This window comes from Rhinopithecus roxellana, chromosome 12 (assembly GCF_007565055.1).
Source record: "Rhinopithecus roxellana isolate Shanxi Qingling chromosome 12, ASM756505v1, whole genome shotgun sequence".
NCBI classification, from domain to species: Eukaryota; Metazoa; Chordata; class Mammalia; order Primates; family Cercopithecidae; genus Rhinopithecus; species Rhinopithecus roxellana.
The window spans coordinates 15465524-15483537 of NC_044560.1; the positions used below are offsets into that span (position 1 = coordinate 15465524).

Sequence of the window (18014 nt, forward strand, 5' to 3'; positions counted from 1 at the left end):
TCCCCTTGTCAGATGTTTTTGCCCTTCCCATAACTCCCACTTTCTTGAATTGGGACTCACAAGTCACAGAAGAACCATTACATTTTTCTGTTCAGCCACTTTGTTAGGAATGAATCTTGAAAGTTCAGTCCTCTTAGCACCTCATTACAGTGGATTTTTGTTTCTAGTTAAGGCCTCTTGTCCTTTCCTTGGAAGCTTCCACATTCAAGAGGGGATTAGGGGCTTGGCATGCATAAGAATGGGGTTGCCTGTGCCACTGGCTGGGATGAAAGGATGGGGCCATGGCTTGGGGCATGAGACCCTAATAATACTTTGTCCCCTACTCCTCAAAGTCCTTTACAAATCTTAATTAACCCCTTGCAGCACCCCAAGGAGAGAAATGTGTTGTGGAACTGGGGAAATTGAGGCCAGAGGAGATTCACTGACTAACTATAAATGTAACATTTTCTTTGAGCCAAAGTTTGCTTTTTATGAGCATTGAATTTTTTTTATATATCACAAGTCATCAAGCAAGAACACTGAATTTTAAACATCTATTCCCACTAAGGGAAGGATTTTAAAAAGGAAAAAAAACTTGATTGGAGGCAAACCAAGTATATTAACATAACGTGCAAGGAAACAGGGAAACCAGTTTAAATCCTCAAGCCTGACATTATCAGAGCAAGGGAAAGAAGTTTCATACATCTACTCCAGGGACTTTGTGGCTCCTTAATTGTACCAAAAGTCAAAGCTGACAGTAGAGCAACAAAGCAGCAAACTCCTAGTGGACTTAGTTAAATTGTCTTGCTGCAAAATGAAGTAAGTTGGACTGAAATTTACTCCCCAGGTTGCAAAGCAGGAAGGATGGAAAAGTTCAATACTATTCATTTCTACTCATCTCTAGGGCTTTCTCGGATAATGTTGCTGTGTTAAAATAACCCCTTTCATTAGAAAGAGTGGAAGACATAATCAATTAGAAATTGCCAATAAAAAATCTCTTGCTTGCCTCATTTCTTTAATAATATTGTCGGCCGGGCGCGGTGGCTCATGCCTGTAATCCCAGCACTTTGGGAGGCCGAGGCGGGTGGATCACGAGGTCAGGAGATCGAGACCCTCCTGGCTAACACGGTGAAACCCCGTCTCTACTAAAAATACAAAAAACTAGCCGGGCGAGGTGGCGGGCTCCTGTAGTCCCAGCTACTCGGAGGCTGAGGCAGGAGAATGGCGGGAACCCGGGAGGCGAAGCTTGCAGTGAGCCGAGATCACGCCACTGCACTCCAGCCTGGGCGACAGAGCGAGACGACTCCTCAAAAAAAAATAATAATAATAATATTGTAAAGTGAAATGCGACAAAGGTTCTTTGACAATTGTGAATTTTTATTCCACTCAAAACATAATACATCATAGAATTGTATTATGCTTTGCAAGAAATACTGGTTGTGGCTGGGCCAGGTGGGTCATGCCTGTAATTCCAACACTTTGAGAGGCCTAGGCAGGCAGATCATGAGGTCAAGAGATCGAAACCATCCTGGCCAAAATGGTGAAACCCTGTCTCTACTAAAAGTACAAAAATTAGCCAGGCGTGGTGGCACGCGCCTGTAGTCCCAGCTACTCGGGAGGATGAGGCAGGAGAATCCATTGAACCCGGGAGGCGGAGGTTGCAGTGAGTCCCGATCCCGCCATTGTACTCCAGCCTCGGTGACAGAGCCAGACTGCGTCTCAAAATACATAAATAAATAAAAATAATACTGGTTGTATAAGAATCTGTAAAGAATTTTTTTCCTCCTTTTTCAATTTTGAGAGAATTGAACTACGATTTTTTTTTTTTTGAGACGGAGTATCGCTCTGTCGCCCAGGCTGGAGTGCAGTGACGTGATCTTGGCTCACCGCAACCACCGCCTCCAGGATTCAAGCGGTTCTCCTGCCTCAGCCTCCCGAGTAACTGGGACTGCAGGCGCCCGCCACCACGCCTGGCTCATTTTTTGTATTTTTAGTAGCGACGGGGTTTCACGATGTTGGCCAGGCTGGTCTCGAACTCCTAACCTCAGGTGATCCGTTCGCCTCCGCTTCCCAAAGTGCTGGGATTACAGGCGTGGGTCACCGCCTCTGGCCTAGAAGTCATTCTTATGGCAGAGATCTTTCTGGCCTTACCGCTTCTCCTGAGTTCGCTGGGACAGGTCTTGGGAATCCACAAATCCTAAAATATGTGTGCCTTAAATAGGCACAAAATAGATTAATATTCTGCGCGTCTGTAAGATTGGCTGCGGCTAGAAACTTCTTCCCAGACGATTAAATCCACTAAATAAAACACGAAACGTAACGAGATAATTTTTAAGAGTATGTACCAGTGCTCTAATGAAGCCCGGTTCTGCGGCATTCCCAGGTTAGGACGCTGCCTTACCCCATTTCTCAGCAGTCCTAAGCTGCCTTTGAAGGCCGAGAAGCGCCTCGATTCTTGCCCCTGGCTCATTTCACTGGCGCGTTTTCCAGAGGCCTCCCAATCTGTGAGTCTACCGACCATTCCGCTCCCCACGCTGGGCTCAACCCCGTCTTCCCCAGCTGGTCCCCCAGCACGTGGGAGCCCAGCCTCCCGCGCCGCTGGGTCACGTGAGCCTGGCTCTCACCCTGGCCCGCTTCCACACCCCAAGGGACTGAGAACTGCCCTCCCCCTAGCCTGCAGGCGCAGGCGCAGGGCAGGGCCCCCCAACTTGGGTGACGGAGGGGGCGTGTCGCAGCGCCCAAAGATGACGTGTTCTTCTAGCGCCACGTCGTGAGGAAGTGGCGGCCCACTGAAGCTGTGGGGACGCGCCCAGCGGAGCGAATCAGATGCCACTGAACTGAAGGGGTGAACTGGAGAAGAAGAGGGTGACTGGGCGGGGAGCAGCTGCGGGAGAAGCAAAAGGACGACTGAGGGGATAATCAGGAGACCACTGAGGCGTGAAGTACCGGGGGTGCGATAACTGAAGGGGTTAGTAACTGGGAGCGCAGAGTGGGAAACAGCTTGGGGGAAGATGGAGAAGGAAGAAACGGGGAATGATCAAGATGTGGGCACCATGATGTGGCAGGAAGCTGACTTAGATGTTCAGAAGAAGTCAGTGCAGATACTGAGGAAATGGGAATGGAAACAAGTCTGCAAAGCCACGAAAACCGAGGAAAGGCTTTTGCCCTCCAGAGGTCTCATTGCCTTATAAAACTCTGGGTGGTAAAAGATTATAGGCTTAGACCAGTGTCTTTGGATTCTAATGCTGGCTGCTCTCCACAGTCCATCTGATTCCCCAGAAGTCAGTTATAGCTCTTTGCAAACCTTGGTGACTTCTTATTTTCTTTCTTGTTTATCCAAGATTACCTGGCTGGTGTTTGGTTGTTCTGGGGTGATCTTCTAACTGGAAAAGAACTATGTCATGGATCAAGGAAGGAGAGCTGTCACTTTGGGAGCGGTTCTGTGCCAACATCATAAAGGTGAGCAATGGCCCAGAGCACCAGTTGGCCTTCTAGTCAGTTGGATAATCTTATATCAAAACCTGTTATTAAAGTTGAGCAATTCATGATGTTAAGTGGAATTTAGCAAGGAAACCAAAGAGTCTTAGAGTGGTAACTTCCAGGTCTACATTTCTGGTAGACTTTTGTCCTAACTGACATTTTCAGGAAGCCGAGGCCTCTCAATATCATTGGGCCACCTAGACTGCTAAGTATTCCTTATAGAGAACTGAAATTTGTTTCCCTGGAATGTTGATCACTGTTCCTTGTACTGTCCTCTGGATTTAAATAGATTAATCTTTGATATATTCTTTGATCTGGCAGTAGAGCTTGGGGGCTGGGCCTGGTCCCTCAGGCCTGTAATCCCAGCAATTTGGGAGGCCAAGGTGGGCAGACTGTTTGAGCTCAGGAGTTGAGACCAGGCTGGGCAACATGGCAAAACCCTGATTCTACAAAAAAATGCAAAAATTAGCCAGGCTTGGTGGTGTTCACCTGTAGTCCCAGCTACTCAGAAGGCTGAAGTGGGAGAATTTCTTGAGCCCGGTCAAAGCTGCAGTGAGTCATGATTGCACCACTGCACTCCAGCCTGGGTGACAGAATGAGACTGTCTCAAAAAAAAAAAAAAAAAAAAGTTCAGAACGAGACTCTGTCTCAAAAAAAACAAAAAGAGTTTGGGCTCTAGAGGCAGACAAACATGGCTGAAATTCCTGTTCTTTTTTTTTATTTTGAGACTGGAGTCTCGCTCTGTCACCCAGGCTGGAGTGCAATGGTGCAGTCTTGGCTTACTGCAGCCTTCGTCTCCCAAGTTCAAGCAATTCTCTTGCCTTAGCCTCCCAAGTAGCTGGGGTTACAGGCATGTGCTACCACACATGACTAATTTTTATATTTTTAGTAGAGATGGGATTTTACCATATTGGCCAGGCTGGTCTCGAACTCTTGACCTCAGGTGATCCACCTACCTCAGCCTCTCAAAGTGCTGGGATTATAGGCCTGAGCCACCGCACCTGGTCTGAAAGTCCTGTTCTATCATTTAGTAATTATGTGACTTTAACAACTGTAGAATTGTTATGAGAATTAAATGAGACATTAATATAAAGCAGTTAGCATAATGTCTAGCAGTTCTTTTTTTTTTTTTGAGACGGAGTCTCGCTCTGTCACCCAAGCTGGAGTGCAGTGGCCGGATCTCAGCTCACTGCAAGCTCCGCCACCCGGGTTCATGCCATTCTCCTGCCTCAGCCTCCCGAGTAGCTGGGACTACAGGCACCCACCACCTCGCCTGGCTAGTTTTATGTATTTTTTAGTAGAGACGGGGTTTCACCGTGTTAGCCAGGATGGTCTCGATCTCCTGACCTTGTGATCCGCCCGCCTCGGCCTCCCAAAGTGCTGGGATTACAGGCTTGAGCCACCGCGCCCGGCCTGAGCCACCGCGCCCGGCCAAGTTCTTAATTATTATTAGGGTTGTCTTTCAGCCATTTGAAGACTATTGTCTCCCATCTTCCCCAAATCTTCCCTCAACTTTTTCTCTAGGAATCACAGCAATATTATATCTGCCTAAGACAGGTTTGAGATTGGGGCCAGTCAGCTTGGTTTTGTTTTTCAGCCACAGGCGGTCAAGCAGCAGGCAGTAATGAATTCATGAGTCAGTAACCTTTATACAAGCCCCACACATGCTCACAAACAAATGCCGAGTGATCTCAAGCAGTCCAGGAAATGGGAAGTATCTCCTTGGGGAACCACTGCAGTGGTATGTTTGGAAGAACAAGCTGCATAACTTGAATGGATTTTGGGGGATGGAAAGGCTGTATGTGGGAGACAGAAGTAGAAAAAGGAGAAGTGTTGATGAGGAAGCAGTCAGGGAAGAGCCCTCCCAGGTGAGGAAAAATAGGCTAAGGAGTCCATTTGTGTTATGGGAGACAACTCAAAGCTGCTCCAAGCCAGATAAGGGTTTTGTTTTTTGTGATTTCTTTTTTTTTTTTTTTTTTTTTTTTTTTTTTGAGACGGAGTCTCGCTCTGCCGCCCAGGCTGGAGTGCAGTGGCCGGATCTCAGCTCACTGCAAGCTCCGCCTCCCGGGTTCACGCCATTCTCCTGCCTCAGCCTCCCGAGTAGCTGGGACTACAGGCGCCCGCCAGGTCGCCCGGCTAGTTTTTTGTATTTTTAGTAGAGATGGGGTTTCACCATGTTAGCCAGGATGGTCTCGATCTCCTGACCTCGTGATCCGCCCGTCTCGGCCTCCCAAAGTGCTGGGATTACAGGCTTGAGCCACCGCGCCCGGCCGTGATTTTTCTTTTTTGAGATGGAGTCTTATTCTGTTGCCCAGGCTGGAGTGCACTGGTGCAATCTTGGCTCACTGCAACCTCTGCCTCCTGGGTTCAAGCGATTCTCCCACCTCAGCCTCCTGAAGTAGCTGGGATTATAGGCACCCGCCACCATGCCTGGTTAATTTTTTTTTTTTTTTTTTTTTTTGTATTTTTAGTAGAGTTGAGGTTTCACCATGTTGGCCAGGCTGGTCTTGAACTCCTGGCCTCAAGTGATCTGCGTCCTAAAGTGCTGGGATTGCACCTCAGCGTCCTAAAGTGCTGGGATTACAGGCTTCAGCCACCGTTTCCGGCTCCAAGTAAGTTTTGTTTGGCTCAAAAAAAGTCTTTTTGGTTTGCTTTGAAAAACAATTTTTTTTTTTTTTTTTTGAGACAGAGTCTCACTCTGTCACCCAGGCTGGAGTGCGGTGGCATGATCTCGGCTCACTGCACCCTCTGCCTCCTGGGTTCAAGCAATTCTCCTGCCTCAGCCTCCCGAGTAGCTGGGATTACAGGTGCCCGCCACCACACCCAGCTAATTTTTCTTTATTTTTAGTAGAGACGGTTTCACCATGTTGGCCAGGCTGGTCTTTTTTTTTTCTTTGAGACGGAGTCTTGCTCTGTCGCCCAGTCTGGAGTGCAGTGGCCAGATCTCAGCTCACTGCAAGCTCCGCCTCCCAGGTTTACGCCATTCTCCTGCCTCAGCCTCCGGAGTAGCTGGGACTACAGGCGCCCGCCACCTCGCCCGGCTAGTTTTTTTTTTGTATTTTTAGTAGACACGGGGTTTCACCGTGTTAGCCAGGATGGTCTCGATCTCCTGACCTCGTGATCCGCCCGTCTCAGCCTCCCAAAGTGCTGGGATTACAGGCTTGAGCCACCGCGCCCGGCCTGCCACGCTGGTCTTAAACTCCTGACCTTGTGATCCACCTGCCTCGGCTGCCCAAAGTTCTGGGATTATAGGCGTGAGCCACTGCGCCCGGCCGAAAAGCAAAATTTTTATAAAAGTCCTGATGTTTGGTTTTCTTGCAAGATCAACAGATCCAGCAATACTGCACCCCAGTTCCTGTGTGTCAGCAGTTGGCTAGAGGTCAGGAATTAGTGCCCTTTTTTTTTTTTTTTTTTTGAGACAGAGTCTAACTCTGTCACCCAGGCTGGAGTGCAGTGGCGCCATCTCGGCTCACTGCAACCTCTGCCTCCCAGGTTCAAGCCATTCTCCCGCTTCAGCCTCCTGAGTAGCTGGGATTACAGGCTCCCACCACCATACTTGGCTAATTTTTTGCATTTTTTGTTTTTTTTTTCCCGAGGTGGAGTCTTGTTCTGTTGCCCAGGCTGGAGTACAGTGGCATGATCTTGGCTCACTGCAACCTCCGCCTCCCAGGTTCAAGCAGTTCTCCTGCCTCAGCCTCCCAAGTAGGTAGGATTACAGGCATCTGCCACCACGCCTGGGTAATTTTTGTATTTTTAGTAGAGACGGGATTTCACCATATTGGCCAGCCTGGTCTTGAACTTCTGACCTCGTGATCTGCCCTCCTTTGCCTCCCAAAGTACTGAGATTACAGGCGTGAGCCACTGCACCCAGCCCTAATTTTCGCATTTTTAGTAGAGATGGGGTTTCAACATGTTGGCCAAACTGGTCTTTAACTCCTGACCTCAAGTCATCCACCCATTTTGGCCTCCCCAAGTGCTGGAATTACAGGCGTGAGCTACTGCACCTGGCCGTATGAGTTCCTTTTTTCTGTAGAAGGTACCATCTTCGTTTGACTATACCCATCAAAATTTTTCCTAGCCAGGCACAATGGCTCAAACCTGTAATCCCAGTACTTTGGGAGGCCAAGTCGAGTGGATCTCTTGATCCCAGGAGTTCGATAGCAGCCTGGCCATTATGGTGAGACCCCCATCTCTACAAAAAATAAAAAAATTAGCTGGGTGTGGTAGTGTATTGCTGTAGTCCCAGCTACTTGGGAAATTGAAGTGGGAAAACCTTTCTCCTCCCAAAAGGTGGAGGTTGCAAATGAGCTAAGATGACACCACCATACTCTATACAGCTTGGGTAACAGGGTAAGACCCTGTTTCTTTTTTTTCTTTTTTTTTTTTTGAGATGGAGTCTCACTCTGGCCAGGCTGGAGTGCAGTGGCACCATCTCAGCTCATTGCAAGGTCCACCTCCCAGGTTCACGCCATTCTCCTGCCTCAGCCTCCCGAGTAGCTGGGACTACAGGCGCCCACCACCATGCCCGGCTAACTTTTTGTATTTTTAGTAGAGATGGGGTTTCACCGTGTTAGCCAGGATGGTCTTGATCTCCTGACCTCATGATCCGCCCGCCTCGGCCTCCCAAAGTGCTGGTGGGATTACAGGTGTGAGCCACCTCGCCTGGCCTGAGTAAGACCCTTTTTCAAGGAAAAAAAAATTTTTTTTCCCTTTGCTCTCTAGTTGGAGACCAACTAAACCAAGCCTGTACTTAAGAGCATATGGTTGAAAGATTAACTCTGGGCTGGGCGCGGTGGCTCAAGCCTGTAATCCCAGCACTTTGGGAGGCCGAGATGGGCGGATCACGAGGTCAGGAGATCGAGACCATCCTGGCTAACACGGTGAAACCCCGTCTCTACTAAAAAAAAATACAAAAAACTAGCCGGGTGAGGTGGCGGGCACCTGTAGTCCCAGCTACTCTGGAGGCTGAGGCAGGAGAATGGCGTGAACCCGGGAGCCGGAGCTTGCAGTGAGCTGAGATCCGGCCACTGCACTCCAGACTGGGCGACAGAGCGAGACTCTGTCTCAAAAAAAAAAAATAAAGAAACATTAACTCTGGAAGCAGAGGGACATCAGTTTGAATCCCCATTTGTCTCTTCTTAACTGTGTGAATTATGCAAGTCACTAGAAGTCTCTGAGCTTGTTTTTCCACCTGTAAAATGAAGATAATACTATTTACTTTATAGACTTGCATGATAAGATGAAGTATAAGAAGCTTAGCATAGTATTTGCCATGGAGTAAGTGCTCAGTAAATATGTAAATAAAAATAAGTAGGCCGGGCGCAGTGGTTCACGCCTGTAATCCCAGCACTTTGGGAGGCCAAGGCGGGCAGATCACGAGGTCAGGAGATCGAGACCATCCTGGCTAACACGGTGAAACCCCGTCTCTACTAAAAACACACAAAAAAATCAGCCGGGCGTGGTGGCAGGCGCCTGTAATCCCAGCTACTCAGGAGGCTGAGGCAGGAGAATGGCGTGAACCCAAGAGGCGGAGCTTGCAGTGAGCTGAGATTATACCACTGCACTCCAGCCTGGGCAACAGAGCAAGACTCCGTCTCAAAAAAAAAGTAGGCCAGCTATGGTGGCTCATACCTTTTTTAATCCCAGCAGTTTGGGAGGCTGAATAAGGAGGATTACTTGAGCCCAGGAGTTTGAGACCTGGGCAACATGCGGAAACACCCCACCCGTCTCTTTTTTTCTTTCTTTTTTTTTTTTTTTTTTTGAGACAGTCTCACTGTGTCGCCCAGGCTGGAGTACAGTGGCGTGATCTCGACTCACTGCAACCTCCACCTCCTGGGTTCAAGCGATTCTCCTGCCTCAGCCTCCAGAGTAGAGTAGCTGAGACTACAGGCACGTGCCACCATGCCTGGCTAATTTTTGTATTTTTAGTAGCGACCAAGTTTCACCATATTGGCCAGGCTGGTCTCGAACGCCTGACCTCAAGTGATCCACCCACCTCAGCCTCCCAAAGTGCTGGGATTATAGGCGTAAGCCACCATGCCTGGCCAACTCCATCTCTTAAAAAAAAAAAGAAAAGAAAAAAGGCTAGGTAGGTGTGATGGCATGTGCTGGTAGCCCTGGCTACTCAGTGGGAGGCAGAGGTGGGAGGATCACTTGAGCCCAGGAGGCCAAGGCTGCAGTCAGCTGTGATCATACCATTGCATTCCAGTCTGGGTGACTGAGTGAGATCCTGCCTCAAAATTAAGTAACTAAGTAAGTAAACTTTAATGTCTTTTTACTGAGTTAAAAGCACAAAGTACCCAATTCCCTTTGTTGGGGTTTTCATCACATAGCCCAAACTTATCACCTTTGGGTGTAGTGTCTTCCTTTATCCCTGAGGAATATGAAACCTGTTCATGATTTGTCTTCCTATTCCACAGGCAGGCCCAATGCCGAAACACATTGCATTCATAATGGACGGGAACCGTCGCTATGCCAAGAAGTGCCAGGTGGAGCGGCAGGAAGGCCACTCACAGGGCTTCAACAAGCTAGCTGAGGTGGGTGTGTATGGCAGAGCCCAAAGTGAACAGTCTGTGGAGAGGTGGATTATAGCTAGAAAACCAGGCTCTGAGTTTGCTGTGGTTGGAGAGTGTTTTGTGTATCTGTCTCTGTGTTTTACTGTTTGCTTGCTAGCTATAGGTCTCATCTTGACATTGGCCAGATGTGGTTGCTTATGCCTGTAATCCCATACTTTGGGAGGCCGAGGCAGGAGGATTGCTTGAGCCCAGGGTTTCAGGACCAGCCCGGGCAACATAATCGAACCCTGTCTCTACAAAAAAATTTAAAAATTAGCCAGACTTGGTGGTGCACATCTGTGCCTCCAGCTACTCAGGAGGCTAAGGTGGGAGGACTATCTGAGCCCAGGAAGCTTGAGGCTGCAGTGAACAGAGATTGTGCCACTGTACTCTAGCCTGGGTGACAGAGTGACACCATCTCAAGAAAAAAAAAAAATGACATTAACAAAGAAGTAATCATCCAGTGAATGACCATAAAATATTAGAAATAGGAACAAAATTGCCTCTTCTTATTTTAATAAATCAACAGTTTATATTCTATGCCTCATCCAATCCTTATTGTATGCTCTACATGACTTAAAATTAATAAAATTGGCCGGGCGCAGTGACTCAAGCCTGTAATCCCAGCACTTTGGGAGGCCGAGACGGGCGGATCACGAGGTCAGGAGATCGAGACCATCCTGGCTAACACGGTGAAACCCCATCTCTACTAAAAATGCAAAAAAATTAGCCGGGCGTGGCGGCGAGCGCTTGTAGTCCCAGCTACTTGGGAGGCTGAGGCAGGAGAAGGGCGTGAACCCGGGAGGTGGAGCTTGCAGTGAGCAGAGATCGCGCCACTGCACTCCAGCCTGGGCGACTGAGCGAGACTCTGTCTCAAAAAAAAATAAAAAAATAAAAATTAATAAAATAAAATTAATAAAATTGCATCTGTAGCTTCAGTAACCTTATTTTTTAACATTTTGGTTTTGTTTGTTTGAGACAGAGTCTCGCTCTGTTGCCCAGGCTGGAGTGCAGTGGCATGATCACTGCTCACTGCAACCTCCACCTCCCAGGTTCAAGTGATTTTCTTCCTCAGCCTCCTGAGTAGTTGAGATTGAACACCTGTCACCACATCCAACTAATTCTTTTGTATTTTGAGTAGAGATGGGGTTTCATCATGTTGGCCAGGCTGTTCTCGAACTCCTGACCTCAAGTGATCCACCCCCATCAGCCTCCCAAAGTGCTGGGGTTACAGTCATGAGCCACTGTGCCCGGCCAACATTTGGGGAAGCATTTTTTAAGGTGTATATATAAGCTTTCTAACTGTATGTTTCAATGACTGTAGAATATTTTATCAAGAGGATCTGATACAATTTAACTGCTCCACTATTACTTGACATTACAATAAACATTATAAATAGTACTGTTTCACCCTGGGCAACATGGTGAGATCCTGTCTCTACCAAAAAAAAAAAAATTAGCCAAGCACGGTGGTACATGCCTGTGGTCCCAGCTACTTACGGGACTGAGGTGGAAGGATCACTTGAACCCTGGAGGTTGAGGCTGCAGTGAGCTATGTTCATGTCACCACACTCCAGCCTGGTGACAGAGCAAGACCTTGTCTGAAAAAGAAAGTACTCTTTTTGGATAAATTCTTAGAAGTGACATTTCTGGACAAATATTGGGTGACTATTCATTCTGCTTTGGCAAGGCTGACAGGTTTCTCAGGACGCAGGTCTTTCAGTGCTAAAACTGGTGAAAGTCCCCGGCAAACCAGGACATCACTCTACACAGAGGTCATGAACATTTTGTGGTATAATGCATGTTATAAATTGGAAAACATTAAGTTTAACAAAAGAATGGAATATGACAATCTTGGTGAAACTTTTAAGAAGAATGGAGGGCCGGGAGCGGTGGCTCATGCCTGTAATCCCAGCACTTTGGGAGGCCGAGGCACGCAGATCATGAGGTCAGAAGATCAAGACCATCCTGGCTAACACGGTGAAACCCTGTCTCTACTAAAATTACAAAAAATTAGCCAGGCATGGTGGCAGGCGCCTGTAATCCCAGCTACTCAGGAGGCTGAGGCAGGAGAATGGCGTGAACCCAAGAGGCGGAGCTTGCAGTGAGCTGAGATTATACCACTGCACTCCAGCCTGGGCAACAGAGCGAGACTCCGTCTCAAAAAAAAAAAAAAGAATGGAAATATGGTCTGTAGTTCACAGGTCCCAGTATCCTGGCACAGGGGCACAGCGTGATGCCAGGGCTGTGATGTTTTTTTCTTGAATGAGTGGCAGTGGGGTTCTCACTAACACCTTGTAGAAGTCTTTACTTTATAGAGTTTGTTGACTCTGGCTTCTGTTTTGTAACTGAGAGGCAGTTTTGCCTAATGCTTAGGAGCTTAAGCTCTGGAGTCACTCAGAACTCATTGGCACACCTGCTCTGTCACTGTCTGGCTTTGCGACCTGCAGTGAGTTATGTAGCTTCCCTTTGCCTCAGTTTCTTCATCTATAAAACAGGGTTAGCAATCTCTCTCAGTAGATTATTTGAAGATAAATAAGATGGCACAATGAAAAGCATGTAGCACAGGCCCTGACATAAAGGAAGTGCTCAAAAATCAAACTTGTTATTCGCAACTATATTGACTGATGTCAGTGGTGGGTTCCAACCCAGATGTGCCATCCACAGTGGCTGCCTTGCAAGGTGTTTAGAGCCTGAGGCTGTTCAAGTGTCAGATTCTCACTGGTAATTTTCCTAAGATGACAATAGATTTGTTGGCTTGTGTGTTTGTTAAGGAGTTAGAGAGGTAGCTCTTTAGCTTTGTTTCTTCTGTTCTCCATCTCTCAACATTTCTCCAGCTCTCCATCTCTCAACATTGTTCCTCACCTCTCAGCATTGTTCTCCACCTTTAGTGGTACAGGATTAGAGCAGCCCCAAAGGACTAAGTTTTTTTTCTTTTTTTTTTTTTTTCTTGAGACGGAGTCTTGCTCTGTCACCCAGGCTGGGGTGCAGTGGCACGATCTCAGCTCACTACAACCTCTGCCTCCCGGGTTCAAGCGATTCTCCTGCCTTAGCCTGCCGAGTAGCTGGGATTACAGGTGCGTGCCACCACTCCCGGCTAATTTTTGTGTTTTTAATAGAGACGGGTTTCACCATGTTAGCCAGGCTGGTCTCGAACTCCTGACCTCATGATCTGCACCCCCGTGGCCTAAGTGCTGGGATTACAGGTGTGAGCCACCGCGCCCAGCCAGGACTAAGTTTAAGTGTGAGTTTCATTTCTTCTTTTTTTTGAGACAGAGTCTCGCTCTCTCTGTCGCCCAGGTTGGAGTGCAGTGGCGTGATCTTGGCTCACTGCAACCTCTGCCTCCCAGGTTCGAGGGATTCTCCTGCTTCAGCCTCCTGACTAGCTGGGATTACAGGCCTGCGTCACCACACCCAGCTAATTTTTGCATTTTTAGTAGAGATGGGGTTTCACCATGTTGGTCAGGCTGGTCTCGAACTCCTGACCTCATGATCCGCCCACCTCGGCCTCCCAAAGTGCTGGGATTATAGGCATGAGCCACCATGCCTGGCCTGTTTTTTTTTGAGTCAAAGTCTTACTCTGTAGTCCAGGCTGGAGTGCAGTGGTGAGATCTCCACTCATCACAGCCTCTGCCTCCCAGGTTCAAGCAATTCTCCTGCCTCAACCTCCCAAGTAGCTGGGATTGCAGGCATGTGCCACTGCACCTGGCTAAGTTTTTGTATTTTTAGTAGAGATGGGGTTTTACCATGTTGGCCAGGCTGGTCTTGAACTCCCAACCTCAGGTAATCCGCTCACCTTGGCCTCCCAAAGTGCTAGGGTTACAGGTGTGACCCACCGCACCCAGCCAGTTTCATTTCTTTTTGAATTATAATTTCATATGGTGAAATGCACAGATTTTAGGTTTTGACAATGCATTCATTTAACCCATACCCCTGTTGAGATATAGGACATTTCCTGCTGGGCGCAGTGGCTCATGCCTGTAATCCTAGCACTTTGGGAGGCCGAGGCAGGCAGATCACCTGAGGTTAGGAGTTTGAGACCAGCCTGGCCAGCATGGCGAAACCTGTCTCTACTAAAAATACAAAAAGCCGGGTGTGGTGGCACATGCCTGTAGGCCACCTACTCGGGAGGCTGAGGCAGGAGAATCACTTGAATGTAGGAGGTGGAGGTTGTAGTGAGCCAAGATTGTAGCACTGCACTCCAGCCTGGGTGACAGAATGAGATTCCAGGAAAAAAAAAAAAAAGATGTAGACATTTCTATCTCTCCAAACAGTTCCCTGGTGCCCCTTCTCAATCAACTTCTGTTCCACCTCCTCCTTTTCTTCTCTAGGCAACTACTGTTCTGATTTCTGTAACTATAAATTTGTTTTTCGTGTTCTAGAACTCTATATAATGGAATCAGACAGTTGAGTTGAGGATTTTTGACATATTCTTCAACTCTGAGCCTGTTTTATCATCTGTAAAGTAGGCATGAAAACAGCAGTGTCATTTTAAAGTGGTTGTTCAAAGAATCGAATGAAATTATGTGAAAACTCTTTGCAGGCTGTTAAATGTTACACAGCTGTCCAGTTATTGCTTTTTTCTTTTGACTCATCAGCCTCTCAACCTACCAGAATAATGAAGTTATGCTGTGAGTAATAACATCTTCTGTTTTTATATTGTTCGTTAACCACCTTGTAAGGGATGGATTGTGATTCCTATTACAGGTAAGGAGACTTAAACCTAGAGAGATTAAGTGATTTGATTCTAGTCACGTAAGTGCATGATGGAGTCAGGGACTAGAACCTAGGTCTTTACACTCTCAGTGCAGAGTTCTTTCTTGTAATGCACAATGCCATCAGCATTCACTAAGATCACATTTTTCAGTTTCTTCAATGGTGGTTTTCTCCTTGTTTTATTCATTAATTCTGACATAAACACTGATGTTATCCTAGCTTCACCCAGCTTTGGGAGGAGAAAAGTCTGCCTCCCATCTCCAACTCTGAGTCAGGACCAAAAAGTACCTCTTGTTTCCCTTCCCACTCTTCCTTGTATCCTAGCTCCTTGCCTTCTCCCCTCTCAGACTCTGCGGTGGTGTTTGAACCTGGGCATCCTAGAGGTGACGGTCTACGCATTCAGCATTGAGAACTTCAAACGCTCCAAGAGTGAGGTAGACGGGCTTATGGATCTGGCCCGGCAGAAGTTCAGCCGCTTGATGGAAGAACAGTAAGATGCTATCAGAGGGGAGAGTATGTTCTTCCACCACCCCCAGCCTTATCCTAACCCTTGAAATTCTGTTATCTGAGGCTTACTTAAGGGACTCCTAACTCTTTTTAATGTTAGTTAGACATCTTGGGTGGCAAATATCAGAAATACAAGATAGTCTTTCATTCTTTATTTCTTCCGTTTTTTTTTTTTTTAATTAAAAAGGGGGCATTTATTTGAGGATATTGAGGTGTGTCACATGATTTAAGAACAAGTACAGCCAACCTCAAGCAAAACTGAAACCAGGAATTAAACCCACTAGGTAGAACCTCTGTATTCATTTATTTCCACCTCTCTCTGCAGACCAGTTTTCTCTGCTTCAAAAGAGCAACCCAGAATCAATAAAATCCCTTAATTGGGATCCCTAAATTCTATCAGATTTCTACCCCAGAGCCAATAAACTATGGCCAAGGAAGTAGAGTTAAAGAAAACATTAAGGAAGTCATTTTCTGCTGCACAGTGAACCCTAAAAAGTTACTGTACTCCCCCTGCATAGTCTTTTTGGAGGGATGGGATGATGCATAAGAGACATTTATGGGGAAGCGTCAGTACCATTCTTAGCTGTCAGTAAGTTTAGGCTTAACTTAGGGAATAAAGCCAGAGAGGGGAAAAGACGAAGTTCAGTGGAGACTGCTTGCTTCAAAGTATGGAGCCCTTACCAGCCAGAATTGCCCAAAAATCTTAGTTACAACTGTTGTGTGCCCAGCTCCTACCTATACCAGGAAGATGAGAGAACAGTGAGCCTAGAACTCCAGTGAAGGTAAGCCTAGAACAATGGGTGGTAGGGAGAGTAGCCAGGCTTTCTTCTGTCTATATTAGGATGGTGAGATTCTGGGCTACAGACATTGCTCCCTGGTCCCCAGCAGAGCCTGTGTGGCTCAGAGTTTACACCTAAGGAGCCAGGGATGGAGGCACGGGGGGCACATCCCACTAATCTTACCTTTTTAAAGTGCTTACTATATGCCAGGCTTTGAGCCTCAAATATATTCTTACTCATCCTGTAATCACATTATACCATGACAAAGATATTATTAGCCCATTTTTAGAGAGAAGGAAAGTAGAAACCAAAGAAGTTAAGGCATATATCCTAGGTCACACAGCTATCAGGCAGAGCCAAGGTGCACACCTGGGTCTTTCTGACTCCAGAGCTAAGCTATCATCTACACTGTGCTCTGAGAGACAGGCCGTCTTACAATTCCTGCAAGATCAAAATGCACGGCAGAAGAGATGCTAATGACATTGCTCTGATCAGTTAATAGTAGAGAAAATGGTCTTCGTTTATCATGAAGTCCTGGCAAAAGCAAGAAGAAACCTCAGAGGTGCTTTACCATTAATGTGCCACAGAACCCCAAGGTCTGAGGAGGTGTAGAAAGAACCCAGTGGGAGTGGGGTAGAGGGTGCTGAGTTGCATTTACCTATTTAATGTATTAGGCTTCTGTGTAGAATTTGATTTGAAGAAAGGGTTCTTTGGCTGAAAGAAAGTGGGAAAACCACTGGCCTGATTCTATTTCATCAGTTGGGAAACGAAACCCTAGTAAAGAGAAGAAGTTGAGCAGGGTGGCTTGCACCTGTAATCCCAGCGCTTTGGGAGGCCAAGGAGGGCGGATTGCTTTAGTCCAGGAATTTGCTTGAGTCCAGCCTAGCCAACATGGCAAAACCCCATCTCTACAAAAAAATACAAAAAAATTAACTGAGGAGGGTGGCACATGCCTGTAATCCCAGCTACACGGGAGGCTGAAGAGGGAGGCTCACTTGAGTCTGGGGAGGTTGAGGCTTCAATGAGCTGTGATTGAACCACTATCTTCCATCCTGGGCAACAGAGTGAGACGCTGTCTCAAAAAATTAATTAATTAAAATAAAAATAAGTAAATTAAAATTTTAAAAAACATTAGACGAGGGCTTATGCATGGTCACACATCAAGCTAGTGGCAGAACTATACCACAAGCTAGCAGGAAGAGCTGAATCGAGGTCTTCTAGTATACTTCCTTCTATTAAGCTCGCATTTTCCAAACGTGAAGCATTTGTTTTCTTCATAGCATTTCCAGATGAGAGAAACTGGTTGAATTCATTCTCACTTTATGCAGAGTTTGGGAGTTATTGTATGGAAGCAATATAATGTCATAATTAAGAAGACAAGCTCTGGAGGCTGACTCCCTATGTGCAAATCCTGGTTCTCCATTCATCAACTGTCTGAACAAATTACCTAATGTCCCTGTGCCTCAGTTTCCTCATCTGTAAAAGGGGAATAATAATGGTATATAACTCAGAGGTTGGTGTAAGAATGGAATGTGTTGGTACATGTAAAGCACTTAGACCAGTATCTGGCATTTAGTAAACATAGAATGTTAGCTGTCATCATTATCATCATATTTCACTAGAATGTAACAAAAGTAACCAATAATACAGCTCCTTCCCTTGAGGAGTTTACTCACTTCTCAAATGGGACTTCACAGATACATAAAATGCAACTTCCCAAAAAGGACACATGAGGTTGTGTAATATATAGTAAAGAGTTTGGGTTCTTGCTGGACATGGTGGCTCATGCCTGTAATCCTAGCACTGTGGGAGGCTCAGGCAGGAGGATCACTTGAGGTCAGGAGTTTGAGACCACCTTGGGCAACATAGTGAGACCTCATCTTTACAAAAAATACAAAAATTAGCCGGGCATGGTGGTGTACACCTTTAGTCCCAGCTACTTGGGAAGCTGAGGCAGGAGGATCGCTTGAGCCCAGGATTTGGAAGTTACATTGAACCA

At 46.8% G+C, this 18014-nt stretch overlaps 1 protein-coding gene across 5 annotated transcripts in view; it reads left to right on the top strand.

Annotated features, from left to right (window-relative positions):
• Positions 1-2735: 2735 nt before the first annotated feature.
• The window catches only part of DHDDS (dehydrodolichyl diphosphate synthase subunit), a 43161-nt gene continuing 27882 nt past the window's right edge, over positions 2736-18014 (top strand). For 2 of the 5 annotated variants that reach the window (XM_010380409.2, XM_030942002.1), the window contains exons 1-4: positions 2736-2947; positions 3321-3438; positions 9879-9995; positions 15077-15219. In XM_010380409.2, the coding sequence (XP_010378711.1) occupies positions 3376-3438; positions 9879-9995; positions 15077-15219 (323 nt within the window). In that variant the 5' untranslated portion in view covers positions 2736-2947; positions 3321-3375. The remainder of the gene's footprint in view (positions 2948-3320; positions 3439-9878; positions 9996-15076; positions 15220-18014) is intronic. The other 3 variants (XM_010380412.2, XM_010380410.2, XM_030942001.1) reach the window with 2 other exon arrangements.